At 41.9% G+C, this 16,087-nt stretch overlaps 2 protein-coding genes across 6 annotated transcripts in view; both read left to right on the top strand.

Moving 5' to 3' along the window:
* The first annotated feature begins 2,897 nt into the window (after positions 1 to 2,897).
* FASLG (Fas ligand) lies at positions 2,898 to 11,560 on the top strand. The gene is made up of 4 exons (XM_017529985.2): positions 2,898 to 4,155; positions 4,708 to 4,753; positions 9,275 to 9,331; positions 10,555 to 11,560. The coding sequence occupies exons 1-4, from the start codon at positions 3,808 to 3,810 to the stop codon at positions 10,947 to 10,949; spliced, it is 846 nt and encodes a 281-aa protein (XP_017385474.1). The 5' UTR covers positions 2,898 to 3,807; the 3' UTR covers positions 10,950 to 11,560.
* A 3,404-nt stretch (positions 11,561 to 14,964) lies between these two features.
* Positions 14,965 to 16,087, top strand: part of LOC108305379 (tumor necrosis factor ligand superfamily member 6-like) — a 31,847-nt gene continuing 30,724 nt past the window's right edge. For all 5 annotated transcript variants that reach the window (XR_001825696.2, XR_005200527.1, XR_001825695.2 and 2 more), the window contains exon 1: positions 14,965 to 15,125. Coding sequence is in view for 1 of the 5 variants with exons in the window: in XM_017529984.2 (XP_017385473.1) it covers positions 15,041 to 15,125 (85 nt within the window). In the remaining 4 variants the exon portion in view is untranslated. The remainder of the gene's footprint in view (positions 15,126 to 16,087) is intronic.

Here is a 16,087-nt window from a genome sequence, read left to right as displayed (position 1 = left end):
TGTCACCCAGGTCCCTTTGAATCTCTATGGCTGGTAAGCCTCTCCCTCCTCCTAAAAGAGATTGTTGGCTCTGAATATTTCTCCTCTGTCTATCCTCCAAGGAACCTTTGGTTCCAGAATTAGAGATTCCGCAGGTAAAATTGGAGAGAGTAGAGCAAGACTGAGCAAAGCTCTTCAGTTTAAATTCCCACCAGCCTTTTATTTGTTTATTAAGTTCATCTCTCAAAGGCAAATGTTATTTTCTTTAGCATTCACAGAACTAAGATCTACCTGTAACAATTATTTCTTCTTATTAATAAGGTTTCGGAAGTATCCCAAAACGTAATGGGTCCCTGTTATTGTACATACGGGTGTTTTATTTTTCCATGATATTGCCCACCTGTGATTGTTTGGTGTTATTACCGAAGATCAATACAAGTGTTTAAAATGCTCTCTTTGACTCTATTTCAGCTCAGATTCTCTCTATACCTGGAGGATAGTGGGAGGGTTGGGGGCAGGCTTGGACCTCTAATTTCTTCTGTTGCAGAGTGAATCAAAAGAAGCAGCAGGGAAGGAGATGTGAAAGTAGAGTGTAATTCTTATTGGAGAGTGCTGGTAGTTTCTGCGGGAGTTTGAGATGGAAAAGTCAGGAGGTATTAGCCTGAAGTGGAGGGGCCTCTCTGTTCAGGGTACAGTCTCAGATACTGGATGCCAAACATTGACTTTGCACTTTCCCTCACAACCTCTCTCCCTCTCTCCACTTCATTTGTCCTTAACGGAAGAAGGTCAACTACATTAAGTCTACAGAGGAATTATTTGGGGAAAGATTCACTAAATTTACAACAAGAACATCTGTTGAGTGCCTACCTTGGTGGTAGGGACTATTCTAAGTGTATAAAAATGCTTTGACTCATTTAATCCTCTTAACTTCCATAAAGCAGGTACTGTTAGGATCATGCTTATTTTTATAGATGAGAAAACTGTGGCACTGAGGAGGGAAAGTGACTTGTCCAGTGCAGACAGCTAATGAGCAGAAGAGCTGGGATTGGACGCCACATAGTTTAACAACTCCAGAACCACCCACCTCCAACCATCATGCAACACTACCTGCCTATCTTCCCCATCCAGGATATGGTGAATTTTTCCCACTTATTTGAATCTTTGCCATTGTCAGTAGAATTTTTATAATTTAAAAAGCATGGTTCTGAACAATTTTTATTAGTTATTTTGCAATTTTCAAATAGTTTTTTTTTGTTGTATGTATGGTAGAATTCTTAAAATTACAGTTTCTGATTATAATGAAGTTTAAACTTAGTTCATAATGATAAATAAAGCCACAAGTGAGCTCAAAGCTCGTTAACTCGTGCACAATCATGCTAGTCTCATCCCTTGCACTGTTTAAGAGTGGCTAGTGGGATGTGAGCAGGAGTACCTGGCAAGGCGGCAGTGGGAGCTGATGCTAAAGAGCCGTGGGTGATGCCAAGGAGCTTGCACTACTCCTGGAATCAAACCTTTCAACAGTGAGATCATCAGGTTTGCTTTTTAAAAAACATCTTTGTCGTAGCATTTTACTGGGTGATTCAGGCTTGGGAAAAATTGGTGGCAGGTCACCTGTTAGGGCATCATTGCAGTATTTCAGGTGAGAGATAATAAAAATCTGACCCTGGGCAATAGCAGTAAGAAAAATGGGAATGGCAAGGATAGGGAAGGGGGGCGGTATACTGAGGGGAGGGTAAGGAACAGGTCTCAGGTAAAAGCAACAATCCTGGGTGACCAGTTAAATGTTGGGGAGAAGAAAAAAGAGGAGATGAAGTTGTCTCCAGAAAGAGTGGCCTCAGGAGAAACGGGTTGTATGGAGATAGGGTTGGGGTGGGGTGGGCAGAATCTATCTATCGGGGAAATAGGACCTTTGGTGTTGGTTTGGTACAGGTGAGTAGGCCTGAATGATAGTCACAGAAATCCCAAAGCATAATATAAAAATGAATGAAATTTGAAAAGTAATAAACATGAAAAAAATGAAAAATCGGGATTTATGGGGGATTTGTATGGCTTATATTGGAGAATAATTAGGACTGAAGCTAACTACTTGGAAGTTATTGGTGTATAAATGGTATTGGAGGCCAGAGAAGAAAGGGTGAGGTGAGCCCAAGGAGAGAGGCCAGCTTTAAACAAAACAAAACAAAAAGACAAAGAAATAGGACGCAGAGTTAAATTTGAATGTCAGATTATACAATAAATACTTGTTTAGTATATTCCATGTGTGGACACGTTTAAGACATACTTGTCCTAAAAATTATGTATTATTTATCTGAAATTCAAATTTAATTGGTCACCATGTATTTAATCTGGCAACCATAACAGCAGCTGCACACAGAAATGTCAGCAGAGACCAGGCAGGCCTTTCAGATGGCGAGGTGATGTGTGAGACACAGGGGTGTGGTGGAGGCTGGGTGACCCAGAACACCTGTCCTTCATTCTCAAGGGTAGCTGCTACCCAGTTCCCGCTGGTTGGGTTTGCAGACATGGCCTTGAGGGTGTCTGGCATTTTGATGTTTCAAAACAGAATAGAAATATGTATTTTAATGTGCATTTAAATATATATAATTTTTTTAATATCGATATTAAAAGTGGTCAGTTGGGCTGGCTGAGTGCAGTGGCCCATGCCTGTAATCCCAGCACTTCAGGAGACTGAGGGGGGAGGATCTCTAGAAGTCAGGAGGCTGAGAGACCAGCCTGGGCACCATAGCAAGTCCCCATCTCTACAAAAAAATAGAATAAATTAGCCAGGTGTAGTGACCAATGCCTATAACCCCAGATACTTGGGAGGTCAAGGCAAGAAGATTGCTTGAGCCCAGGAGTTTGAGGCTGCAGTGAACTACGATAGCACCACTGCACTCCAGCCTGGGAGGCAGAGTGAGACTCCGTCTCTCTTTAAATAAATAAGTAAATAAATAAAGTGTGCAACCAGTGAAAAGAAAAGCATTGTGAAATACAAAGCAGCTCTGTGGGTTCCACTGGTTTGCAGCCTCTGAGCTGATTTCTAAAGTGGGTGTAGCAGGTTTTTGCTCTGTAAATTATGGTGATTTGCTGGTCAGGGTAGATGATACTTGTGTGTGGGGAAGGTATGATGGCAACAGATGTTTTCCTTTTGCAAAAAGTAAAATGTGGGAGTGACTTCTTTGGCCATGACTTCATGGTCTCTCACCTCAGAGCCATTTGCAGTAAAATTTTTATAGTTTTAAAAATATGATTCTGAACAATTTTTGTTAGAGTTATTTTGGGATTTTAAAATAGTTTTTTAGTTGTATATATTGTAGAATTCTTAAAATTATACAATGATAATTTATAAAAATGCATACAGTTATAATTCATAAAATTATACCTCCACTGGCCATTCTCATGTAGCCGGGAGCAGTTGGCACCAACAGGGCTACATCCCAGTGCTGACCTGCTCTGCAGGACCCAAGGAAGGCGAGCATAGCCTACCAGCCTTTCTGAGTAGCCCAGTGACAGCACCTGGGGCTTCGAAGGCTTTCATCCGAAAATTGTGGGCGGAAACTTCCAGGGGTTTGCTCTGAGCTTCTTGAAACTTCTCAGTTTCAGATGCAAAGTGAGTGGGTGTTTCTCTGAGAAGCAGAATCAGAGAGAGAGATAGAGACAGAGAAAGAGAGAGGTGTTTCCCGTAGCTATGGAAACTCTATAAGAGAGATCCAGCTTCCCTTCTCTTGAGCAGTCAGCAACAGGAGTCCCGTCCTTGACACTTCAGCCTCTACAGGATTAGGAAGAAGTAAGACCATTTGCTGGGGCTGGCTGGAGTCACCGGCTGCCATGCAGCAGCCCTTCAATTACCCATATCCCCAGATCTACTGGGTGGACAGCAGTGCCAGCTCTCCCTGGGCCCCTCCAGGCACAGTGCTTCCCTGTCCAACCTCTGTGCCCAGAAGGCCTGGTCAAAGGAGACCACCGCCACCGCCGCCGCCACCACCACCACTACCACCTCCACCACCGCCACCACTGCCTCCGCTACCACTGCCACCCCTGAAGAAGAGAGGGAACCACAGCACAGGCCTGTGTCTCCTCCTGATGTTTCTCATGGTTCTGGTGGCCTTGGTAGGACTGGGACTGGGGATGTTTCAGCTCTTCCACCTTCAGAAGGAGCTGGCAGAACTCCGAGAGGTAAGCCTGCTGGGGGACTGCCGTGCCCTGGAAGCACCGGGCACAAGGGGTGCAGGGCCCACTGCCTGGCCTGCCAAGTGCTTTTCAGTTCCTTTTTTTTTTTTTTTTAATCTTAGAAATGGGTTGCTCTAGTTATTCTATTCTATAGGCAGAGAAATGGAGGCTCATATGAGTGAGGGGAATATTTTTTGTTTTGTAAAGAATCAGAGGCCAACAGTTTTCCTTATGTGTCGACTAAGTCTGTTGAACCACTTCCTGCCTCGTACCTAGTGTTTTAAGGAGTAACGAACAAACCAAACTTTTAAGTTTTGCTTGGAAGTAAATTTGTTCAGATGACCAAACTGAATCTTGAAAGTACTTAAAATACTGGTACGATTCCAAATCACAAAACTGAGGGACAGTGAAGCAAAATTGCTTGGCCAAAGTCTGAGTTAGCAAAATTTCTGAGGTATTCGGATTCTCTTTCCGGGGCTTGGTTTATTTGACACTTCTGCCTCTTTTGCTTAAAGAATTTTATTTTTATTATACATCTTTTCTCTTTCTCTTTACTAGTCTACCAGCCAGAGGCATACAGCATCATCTGTGGAGAAGCAAATAGGTGAGTCCTTTTCCGTGGGCACATTGAGTTCCCAAAGATGATCCTCAGCACTGAACTATGTTAATGGAATGCCTTATATTCTGTCCTACACTTGGCTTATGTATGCTATGAGAGGAATTCTGGCTGATTCTGAATCTCTGGTCAATATGATTCCTTGAGCTGCTTTAAAAATGTGAAGTGAATGTGAATTCACATTCACTCAGCTCACAATCAGTATAGCTGAGCGCTGCACACAATTCAAAATCACTTTCACTTGACTTTGGAAACAGACACACATACACAACCTGGACCTTTGCCCCCTGAGGGATGGCTCCAGGCCTGTCTCCTACAGACATCTTGATCCCGGCAAACATGCCAGTGGCTTTGACTCCTGGGAAGAGAAGGCGAGGTGAAGGCAGAGATAGATATTTCTCAGAAACACCCTTTCCTCTTTTAAAGTCTCTAAAGAGATTACAGTGAAGCTTTATTTATAAACTATTTTATAGGATGTATGCTTTTAATGAGGATAATCAATTGCCCACAATAGGATGGTTTTTCTTGAAGTCACTGAGAAGCTTAAGGGAAGACTTCAGCCATCATTCAAAGGATGTTTAGCTTCACCCTCAGAGATGGTCATGAGGTACCCTTGATCACAAAGGAAAACCCTTTGTATGGGAGCTAGGACAAGAAGATGACATGCTGAACACTGATTTCATGAAATTTCAGGGCATAGTTTTGCAAGCTCTGTACAGATAGATTTTACGACGCACTTCACTAGTCTTAAGATTCACTGAAATTTTAGATTTAGATTTACAATGAGATTCATTGAATTTTTAGAGTTGGAAGGAAGCTTAGAATATATCTAGTCCAGTCATTCCATCTTTTGGAAGAGAAACAAAATACCAGACAGATTAGGTGAACACGCCCAAGACCACTGGTATGGAACTGGGGCTGGAAGGAACACAGGCTCCTGATGCCTTGTCACCTACAGGGCTTTCCAGCACATGAACTGGTGCCTCATTAAGTAGGGAAACTCCCAACTCTCTGTAGTGACCATGGAATGAGAAATAGATGAAAAGCAGAATACCTCTGCAAAGAGAATGGGTAGATCTCATCCTTAGAAACTCAGAAGCAAGCAGAAGGCAGCACTGGCCATCTAGTAAGTGGAGCAAGTTTCAGTTACTCTGGGTGTGGCTACTGCAGGCGACCCAGTCGCCGGTCTACTATCCCTGATTGTTAAGTTCTTATAGGAGCCACTGTTGGATGCTCTGGCTCCTGTGTCTGTGTCCTAATCCTTAAATGTTAGAACTTCCATATGTACACAAGCAGAGTGGAAATATTTGTTAGAAAAATGAAGCCTCTGGAGGATGTCTTAAATAAGATCATTTTGAAAATCTGTGGAATGTGCCTGGTCCGATAGGTAGCTAATTATTCATCTTTCACCCACTCTCTGGAGTCAGTTTAGGGATTAAAAGTCAAATTATCAGATGAGTCAGGTCCATCTACCCCGTAAGTAATTATCTTCTCTAGAATGACCAGAAATTGGTAAATTATCACATGGAAATCACATGAGTAATTTTACTAATAAGAAAAGAGATGCAAATTAAAATAATGCAGATTAAAAATAGGAAATATCAAGTTTTCATCAAATTGGTAAAGATTGAAAAAAAAAAAACAGATTGACAAAGATTTGAGAGAAAAGAGCCTGTTCAAACATTTGTTTCAGCCAGTGTACATGTAAATTGCTATAGCTTTCTCTGAAGAGCGCTTTGGAAATACAATCAAAAGCTTGGAACTAATAGTTTACGTTGTAATCCCATAGCTAAGAATTTATCTTAAGAAAATAATCAGAGATGTGCCTGTGCCTGAAGATTTACATATAAGGATGTTCATTACTTCCTTATGAGCCTATTTATAATAAACAATTCAGAAGAAACTTGAATGCCTCATACTAGGTTAGTCATATATATTATGATGTATTCAGATGAGAGCTTAATAAACAGCAACTAAAAATGATATATCAGAAGGACATTTAATGCCTTGGAGATTGTGCACTCTATTGTTAGATAAAAAGGCAAGTTACAAAAGGGTATGTTTAGTTTCATACTGACTATGTAAGCATGTATGCACATTTTATATTCTTAGAAAGGAACTAGAAAGTTTTATATACTGGTGTACTCACAGCGATTTTCTCTGAGAGATACTATTATAGATTATTTACTCTTTAATTTCCTCCTTTTTACATTTTCCATTTTTTTTTTTCAGTAAACTAATTAAATATCTTATTCATTCACATCTGTGAGGCTAGATGTTGGATGCTGGATGCTGATTGAGGATGAGTGAGCCCAGGGGGCCTGTCCTTAGGGAGCTTTTAGCGTGGTGAAGAAGCAAAAAAAAGCAAGCAAACAGACCATGCAATTTCAAAGTTGTACTCAGTGCAACCTAAGATGGAATGGTCTGGAGAACCCTCTCTAAGGAGGTGGTGTTTATGCTGACACCCGTGGGGGTGAGAAGCCGCAGAGGGAAGGGCTGTGTGCATGTGCTGTGGAGTGTGGTGGGGCTGGGAGAGAGCATTTCAGTGCTGGGAATGGCACATGCAAAAACCCTGGGGCAGGAAGCACTCATCACCAGTGTCTAGGATATATCTGCAGTTTATTTATTCCAGTATTTGTATAGCAGATATTCTTAGTGAGCATCTTCTGTGAGAATAACATTGTACTAGGCTCTGTGAGGGATATAAAGACATGTGGTTCTCTCTTCCGTTTCCTGCCGGTGCATGGCTGAATGCCAGATCAGTCGCTCGGATGGTTTGCGGTGTAGGAATGCAGAGGAGACTCAGTTTTGCCTTTCCTGTTCGCTAACACCTCCTTCGTGGTGGGGTGTCTTGGGTGACTACAGAGGTCCCGATTGCTCAGGCAATGTTCTCTGTGGATTGGGCCATTCTCATACCATGTGTGACTTTTACAGGCTAATCATGAACCTGATATAGACAAGCACTTTGTGTGAATATCAATTGATGTGTCAGTTAGCCGAATTCATTAGCTAAGTGGCAGCTGTCTATGTTGTCTGAAATAGTTGAAGTCAGAGAAATGGTGTCTGTTTTGAGAACTATTGTCTGTCCTTCCATTTAATTTGTCCAGCATTTGTTAGTGACATATCCTGTGTTAGAAACTGGGCTACTCTGGTGAATTCAACATATTGTAAGAAACCTGTCATTATTTGAGGGGAATAAGATAAGTTATGTAGTTATCCCAGAGAAGAGGAGTCAGAAAGAGCGGGGAAAACAGAGTTATCCTAGATTTCAAAAGAGGGGAAGATCATATTTGATCAAAAAAGACCTGAGAGCATTCCCCAAAGAAAGAGATATATTAGATAGTCCTTACGGGATGTTTAGAAATTTGACACAGAAATCTGTTTGAAAGAACATTATGGGCAGAAGACATGGCATGAACAAAGGCACACAGGAAGGGATGTGGGGGTATGTGTAGGCCACAGAACTCCCGTTGTGTGGTAGTGCTCAGTGGGAGTAAGGTGATAAGGCTGGGCAGATTGGCTGGGATTGTGTGATGAGGAGACTTGTATACAACTGCATCTTCGGGAAGGAGCTATTAAAGGTGTTTGAAGCCTCAGTGATATGAGGTGATTGTCTGAGTTCTTAATATAATTAATTTGGGTCAGAGTGTAAAATGTCAGTGGGGGAAGACCTGGTGACATGCAGACAGATCAGTAGTCTTCAGTCTCTGTCCTGTAAATCTTAGGGACGAGAGAATCAGATTGGACAGAGGCCTGGAATTGGAGTCAGGAGTCCAGGGTGTGGTCCCCAGTATTCTGACAGTATCAGAATAGTGTCTAGCTGGGTCTTCTTGGACTAGTTACCCAACTTCTAAGCTTATTTTGCAGTCGATAAGGTGGGATAATACATACCTCGAAGGGTTATGGTGAGTTCTAAATGCAGTAACTGACATGACAGCTCTTTATGAATAAATGTTTATATTAATTATGTTTTATTGTAACATTATAATTTATGCACATGTCAGTCATAATTTTGTTTGTTTTTTACTTCTTCATTTCTGAAATATAGACTACTGTGAGTCCTACAATTCAGACTTACAGGATTAGTATATGTTAGACTGTTGGCATTTATGGTTTTAAAATCTTTTCTTTTAAATGATGGAATTTAGGCTGGGTGTGGTGGCTCACTCCAGCACTTTGGGTGGCTAAGGCAGGCAGATCACCTGAGGTTGGGAGTCGAGACCAGCCTGACCAACATGTAGAAACCCTGTCTCTACCAAAAATACAAAATTATCTGCATGTGGTGGTGCATGCCTGTAATCCCAGCCACTTGGGAGGCTGAGGCAGGAGAATTGCTTGAATCCGGGAGGTGGAGGTTGCGGTGAGCCGAGATCGTGCCATTGTACTTAAGCCTGAGCAACAAGGGTAAAACTCTGTCTCAAAAAAAAACAAAAAAGGATGAAATTTAAATTCCCACCAAAATAATCGCATTTCATTTTAACATGTATTTTTCCTCTCTCTGTCACACAGGCCACCCTAGTCCACCCCCTGAAAGAAAGGAGCAGAGGAAAGTGGCCCATTTAACAGGTCTGTATCTGGAAGGTACAGGTGGGGTTTGGGAAAGCTTTTGGAAACAGGCAGAACGGCTACTTAGTTTCATTACTGGGCTTTAGAGAGTTGTTATTTCCTGGTGACAGTATTTGAACCCAATAATACTAACATCTTTCTTGTCGAGTCAGTCTTACAAACGTACTTTGAGCCCCTATTCTCTGGGCAAGGGCCTCTTCTAAATTGGAGACCTCGAGCTGATTATGACATGACCCCTGTCCATGACCTCATTCTTTTCAGTCATTCCCAAGTCCCTTGGGGATTGGGGCCACAGATCCAAAAGGTGAGAGCTGAGAAGGTGAGGAATGAGGACTTATTTTCATCAGTGCTTTCTTGGTTTTCTGGAAGAGCTTTACTCTGCTTTGTCCAAGAGTATAAACAGGAGTGAGAAGGGAAACTGAGTCCTGGCACTTGTTGACTTTCAGCCTGTGTCTGCAAAGTGGCGTGAAATGATATGGTATGGGCACTCCCATTGTAAGCTTCATAAATAACTGAGATGTGGATAAATATCACAGAAAGTGGCAGGCTATTGTCCCTGGTATGATTTAGGCAGAAATTGTAGAATGATCCAGTCAGATCAGCAGACACTTATTGAGTACCTGCTGTGTGCCAATTTTGGGATGTGAAAATGAGTAGCACATGGCTCTTGCCCCCAGGGAGCTTGACATCTGATAGGGAAAGACAGGCACTTCTGATGATTTTAGTACCGCAGAGATTTAGGTTATGTTCACGATGCTGTGGGGATACAAAGAAAAGGGAACTGTAGCCCAAATTGAGGAGTGAAAAATTCTTACTGCAGGTGAGAAGATGGACCAGATGGTTCCTAAGATCCTTCCCAACTCTAGAGTTCCTTGGATTTAGCTTTTTCCTTCAGGAAAGGACTTCAAAGCCTAGCAGTTTTGGTGTTAGTTCTGAAAATAATAAAATCTTCGTTCCAGAGAGCTAACATTTTCTAATAATTTTTTACTGCAATTGATTGGGGTATACGCTATTGTTCTAATTGTGTGGGTGACAAAACAGGACAACAATGTTTAAGAAATTCTGTGATGGATCAAGTTCTGGCCCCTCAGCCAGTTCTATATAGGCTGTGTCATTCTGGGTAAAACATTTGTTCAAGGAAGGACCCACAGTTTTGCCATAGAAACTTAGTTTGTTGGATGCATGACATTCTTGGCTGAAAGCTCCTTTTGAATTTATTTCAGGCAAGCCCAACTCAAGGTCCATGCCTCTGGAATGGGAAGACACCTATGGAATTGTCCTGCTTTCTGGAGTGAAGTATAAGAAGGGTGGCCTTGTGATCAATGAAACTGGGGTGTATTTTGTATATTCCAAAGTATACTTTCGGGGTCAGTCTTGCAACAACCTACCCCTGAGCCACAAGGTCTACATGAGGAACTCTAAGTATCCCCAGGATCTGGTGATGATGGAGGGGAAGATGATGAGCTACTGCACTGCTGGGCAGATGTGGGCCCGCAGCAGCTACCTGGGGGCAGTGTTCAATCTTACCAGTGCTGATCGTTTATATGTAAATGTATCTGAGGTATCTCTGGTCAATTTTGAGGAATCTCAGACATTTTTTGGCTTATATAAGCTCTAAGAAAAGCACTTTGGGATTCTTTCCATTATGATTCTTTGTTACACGCACTGAGACTGTTGTATTCAATGAGGGCCTTCTTATGCTCATTTGAGGTCAAGTAAGAAGACATGAACTAAGTGGACCTTGAGACCACAAGGTTCAAAAGGTCTGTAGCTCCTCACTCACCTAACGTTTATGAGCCAGACAAATGGAGGTATATGACTGAAGAATATCTGGGCTGCCATGTGAAGAGGCAGAAGCGTGGAAAAGCAGCTGCCAGGTGTTCTACATTCATCTTCAGTGCCTGAAAGTATTTGGGCACATTGAAAAGGACACCTTTTAACTCACCTCTCAGGGGTGGGCCTTGCTACCTCAAGGGTGACTGTCTCTCTGATACATGGTTGTGACATGAGTGTTTGAGGGATGGGAAAGGAGGACTAGAGGCTTGCATAATAAGCTAAAGAGGCTGATGCTCCACTAGCAGCATCTTCACTTCTAAACACACAGCCTGAGCCATCGCTGATAGTAACAGAGAAGCAAGAGAGATATTATGGGGACCCATTCATTCCTAACACAGCATGTGTATTTCCAGTGCAATCGTAGGGGTGTGTGTGTGTGTGTGTGTGTGTGTGTGTGTGNAAACTCCCAACTCTCTGTAGTGACCATGGAATGAGAAATAGATGAAAAGCAGAATACCTCTGCAAAGAGAATGGGTAGATCTCATCCTTAGAAACGCAGAAGGCAGCACTGGCCATCTAGTAAGTGGAGCAAGTTTCAGTTACTCTGGGTGTGGCTACTGCAGGCGACCCAGTCGCCGGTCTACTATCCCTGATTGTTAAGTTCTTATAGGAGCCACTGTTGGATGCTCTGGCTCCTGTGTCTGTGTCCTAATCCTTAAATGTTAGAACTTCCATATGTACACAAGCAGAGTGGAAATATTTGTTAGAAAAATGAAGCCTCTGGAGGATGTCTTAAATAAGATCATTTTGAAAATCTGTGGAATGTGCCTGGTCCGATAGGTAGCTAATTATTCATCTTTCACCCACTCTCTGGAGTCAGTTTAGGGATTAAAAGTCAAATTATCAGATGAGTCAGGTCCATCTACCCCGTAAGTAATTATCTTCTCTAGAATGACCAGAAATTGGTAAATTATCACATGGAAATCACATGAGTAATTTTACTAATAAGAAAAGAGATGCAAATTAAAATAATGCAGATTAAAAATAGGAAATATCAAGTTTTCATCAAATTGGTAAAGATTGAAAAAAAAAAAAACAGATTGACAAAGATTTGAGAGAAAAGAGCCTGTTCAAACATTTGTTTCAGCCAGTGTACATGTAAATTGCTATAGCTTTCTCTGAAGAGCGCTTTGGAAATACAATCAAAAGCTTGGAACTAATAGTTTACGTTGTAATCCCATAGCTAAGAATTTATCTTAAGAAAATAATCAGAGATGTGCCTGTGCCTGAAGATTTACATATAAGGATGTTCATTACTTCCTTATGAGCCTATTTATAATAAACAATTCAGAAGAAACTTGAATGCCTCATACTAGGTTAGTCATATATATTATGATGTATTCAGATGAGAGCTTAATAAACAGCAACTAAAAATGATATATCAGAAGGACATTTAATGCCTTGGAGATTGTGCACTCTATTGTTAGATAAAAAGGCAAGTTACAAAAGGGTATGTTTAGTTTCATACTGACTGTAAGCATGTATGCACATTTTATATTCTTAGAAAGGAACTAGAAAGTTTTATATACTGGTGTACTCACAGCGATTTTCTCTGAGAGATACTATTATAGATTATTTACTCTTTAATTTCCTCCTTTTTACATTTTCCATTTTTTTTTTTCAGTAAACTAATTAAATATCTTATTCATTCACATCTGTGAGGCTAGATGTTGGATGCTGGATGCTGATTGAGGATGAGTGAGCCCAGGGGGCCTGTCCTTAGGGAGCTTTTAGCGTGGTGAAGAAGCAAAAAAAAGCAAGCAAACAGACCATGCAATTTCAAAGTTGTACTCAGTGCAACCTAAGATGGAATGGTCTGGAGAACCCTCTCTAAGGAGGTGGTGTTTATGCTGACACCCGTGGGGGTGAGAAGCCGCAGAGGGAAGGGCTGTGTGCATGTGCTGTGGAGTGTGGTGGGGCTGGGAGAGAGCATTTCAGTGCTGGGAATGGCACATGCAAAAACCCTGGGGCAGGAAGCACTCATCACCAGTGTCTAGGATATATCTGCAGTTTATTTATTCCAGTATTTGTATAGCAGATATTCTTAGTGAGCATCTTCTGTGAGAATAACATTGTACTAGGCTCTGTGAGGGATATAAAGACATGTGGTTCTCTCTTCCGTTTCCTGCCGGTGCATGGCTGAATGCCAGATCAGTCGCTCGGATGGTTTGCGGTGTAGGAATGCAGAGGAGACTCAGTTTTGCCTTTCCTGTTCGCTAACACCTCCTTCGTGGTGGGGTGTCTTGGGTGACTACAGAGGTCCCGATTGCTCAGGCAATGTTCTCTGTGGATTGGGCCATTCTCATACCATGTGTGACTTTTACAGGCTAATCATGAACCTGATATAGACAAGCACTTTGTGTGAATATCAATTGATGTGTCAGTTAGCCGAATTCATTAGCTAAGTGGCAGCTGTCTATGTTGTCTGAAATAGTTGAAGTCAGAGAAATGGTGTCTGTTTTGAGAACTATTGTCTGTCCTTCCATTTAATTTGTCCAGCATTTGTTAGTGACATATCCTGTGTTAGAAACTGGGCTACTCTGGTGAATTCAACATATTGTAAGAAACCTGTCATTATTTGAGGGGAATAAGATAAGTTATGTAGTTATCCCAGAGAAGAGGAGTCAGAAAGAGCGGGGAAAACAGAGTTATCCTAGATTTCAAAAGAGGGGAAGATCATATTTGATCAAAAAAGACCTGAGAGCATTCCCCAAAGAAAGAGATATATTAGATAGTCCTTACGGGATGTTTAGAAATTTGACACAGAAATCTGTTTGAAAGAACATTATGGGCAGAAGACATGGCATGAACAAAGGCACACAGGAAGGGATGTGGGGGTATGTGTAGGCCACAGAACTCCCGTTGTGTGGTAGTGCTCAGTGGGAGTAAGGTGATAAGGCTGGGCAGATTGGCTGGGATTGTGTGATGAGGAGACTTGTATACAACTGCATCTTCGGGAAGGAGCTATTAAAGGTGTTTGAAGCCTCAGTGATATGAGGTGATTGTCTGAGTTCTTAATATAATTAATTTGGGTCAGAGTGTAAAATGTCAGTGGGGGAAGACCTGGTGACATGCAGACAGATCAGTAGTCTTCAGTCTCTGTCCTGTAAATCTTAGGGACGAGAGAATCAGATTGGACAGAGGCCTGGAATTGGAGTCAGGAGTCCAGGGTGTGGTCCCCAGTATTCTGACAGTATCAGAATAGTGTCTAGCTGGGTCTTCTTGGACTAGTTACCCAACTTCTAAGCTTATTTTGCAGTCGATAAGGTGGGATAATACATACCTCGAAGGGTTATGGTGAGTTCTAAATGCAGTAACTGACATGACAGCTCTTTATGAATAAATGTTTATATTAATTATGTTTTATTGTAACATTATAATTTATGCACATGTCAGTCATAATTTTGTTTGTTTTTTACTTCTTCATTTCTGAAATATAGACTACTGTGAGTCCTACAATTCAGACTTACAGGATTAGTATATGTTAGACTGTTGGCATTTATGGTTTTAAAATCTTTTCTTTTAAATGATGGAATTTAGGCTGGGTGTGGTGGCTCACTCCAGCACTTTGGGTGGCTAAGGCAGGCAGATCACCTGAGGTTGGGAGTCGAGACCAGCCTGACCAACATGTAGAAACCCTGTCTCTACCAAAAATACAAAATTATCTGCATGTGGTGGTGCATGCCTGTAATCCCAGCCACTTGGGAGGCTGAGGCAGGAGAATTGCTTGAATCCGGGAGGTGGAGGTTGCGGTGAGCCGAGATCGTGCCATTGTACTTAAGCCTGAGCAACAAGGGTAAAACTCTGTCTCAAAAAAAAACAAAAAAGGATGAAATTTAAATTCCCACCAAAATAATCGCATTTCATTTTAACATGTATTTTTCCTCTCTCTGTCACACAGGCCACCCTAGTCCACCCCCTGAAAGAAAGGAGCAGAGGAAAGTGGCCCATTTAACAGGTCTGTATCTGGAAGGTACAGGTGGGGTTTGGGAAAGCTTTTGGAAACAGGCAGAACGGCTACTTAGTTTCATTACTGGGCTTTAGAGAGTTGTTATTTCCTGGTGACAGTATTTGAACCCAATAATACTAACATCTTTCTTGTCGAGTCAGTCTTACAAACGTACTTTGAGCCCCTATTCTCTGGGCAAGGGCCTCTTCTAAATTGGAGACCTCGAGCTGATTATGACATGACCCCTGTCCATGACCTCATTCTTTTCAGTCATTCCCAAGTCCCTTGGGGATTGGGGCCACAGATCCAAAAGGTGAGAGCTGAGAAGGTGAGGAATGAGGACTTATTTTCATCAGTGCTTTCTTGGTTTTCTGGAAGAGCTTTACTCTGCTTTGTCCAAGAGTATAAACAGGAGTGAGAAGGGAAACTGAGTCCTGGCACTTGTTGACTTTCAGCCTGTGTCTGCAAAGTGGCGTGAAATGATATGGTATGGGCACTCCCATTGTAAGCTTCATAAATAACTGAGATGTGGATAAATATCACAGAAAGTGGCAGGCTATTGTCCCTGGTATGATTTAGGCAGAAATTGTAGAATGATCCAGTCAGATCAGCAGACACTTATTGAGTACCTGCTGTGTGCCAATTTTGGGATGTGAAAATGAGTAGCACATGGCTCTTGCCCCCAGGGAGCTTGACATCTGATAGGGAAAGACAGGCACTTCTGATGATTTTAGTACCGCAGAGATTTAGGTTATGTTCACGATGCTGTGGGGATACAAAGAAAAGGGAACTGTAGCCCAAATTGAGGAGTGAAAAATTCTTACTGCAGGTGAGAAGATGGACCAGATGGTTCCTAAGATCCTTCCCAACTCTAGAGTTCCTTGGATTTAGCTTTTTCCTTCAGGAAAGGACTTCAAAGCCTAGCAGTTTTGGTGTTAGTTCTGAAAATAATAAAATCTTCGTTCCAGAGA

The sequence above is a fragment of the Cebus imitator genome, unplaced genomic scaffold, assembly GCF_001604975.1.
Source record: "Cebus imitator isolate Cc_AM_T3 unplaced genomic scaffold, Cebus_imitator-1.0 Scaffold62, whole genome shotgun sequence".
Taxonomy (NCBI): Eukaryota; Metazoa; Chordata; class Mammalia; order Primates; family Cebidae; genus Cebus; species Cebus imitator.
The sequence above is the reverse complement of the archived record's forward strand: the minus strand, read 5'-3'. Positions and strand labels throughout refer to the sequence as shown.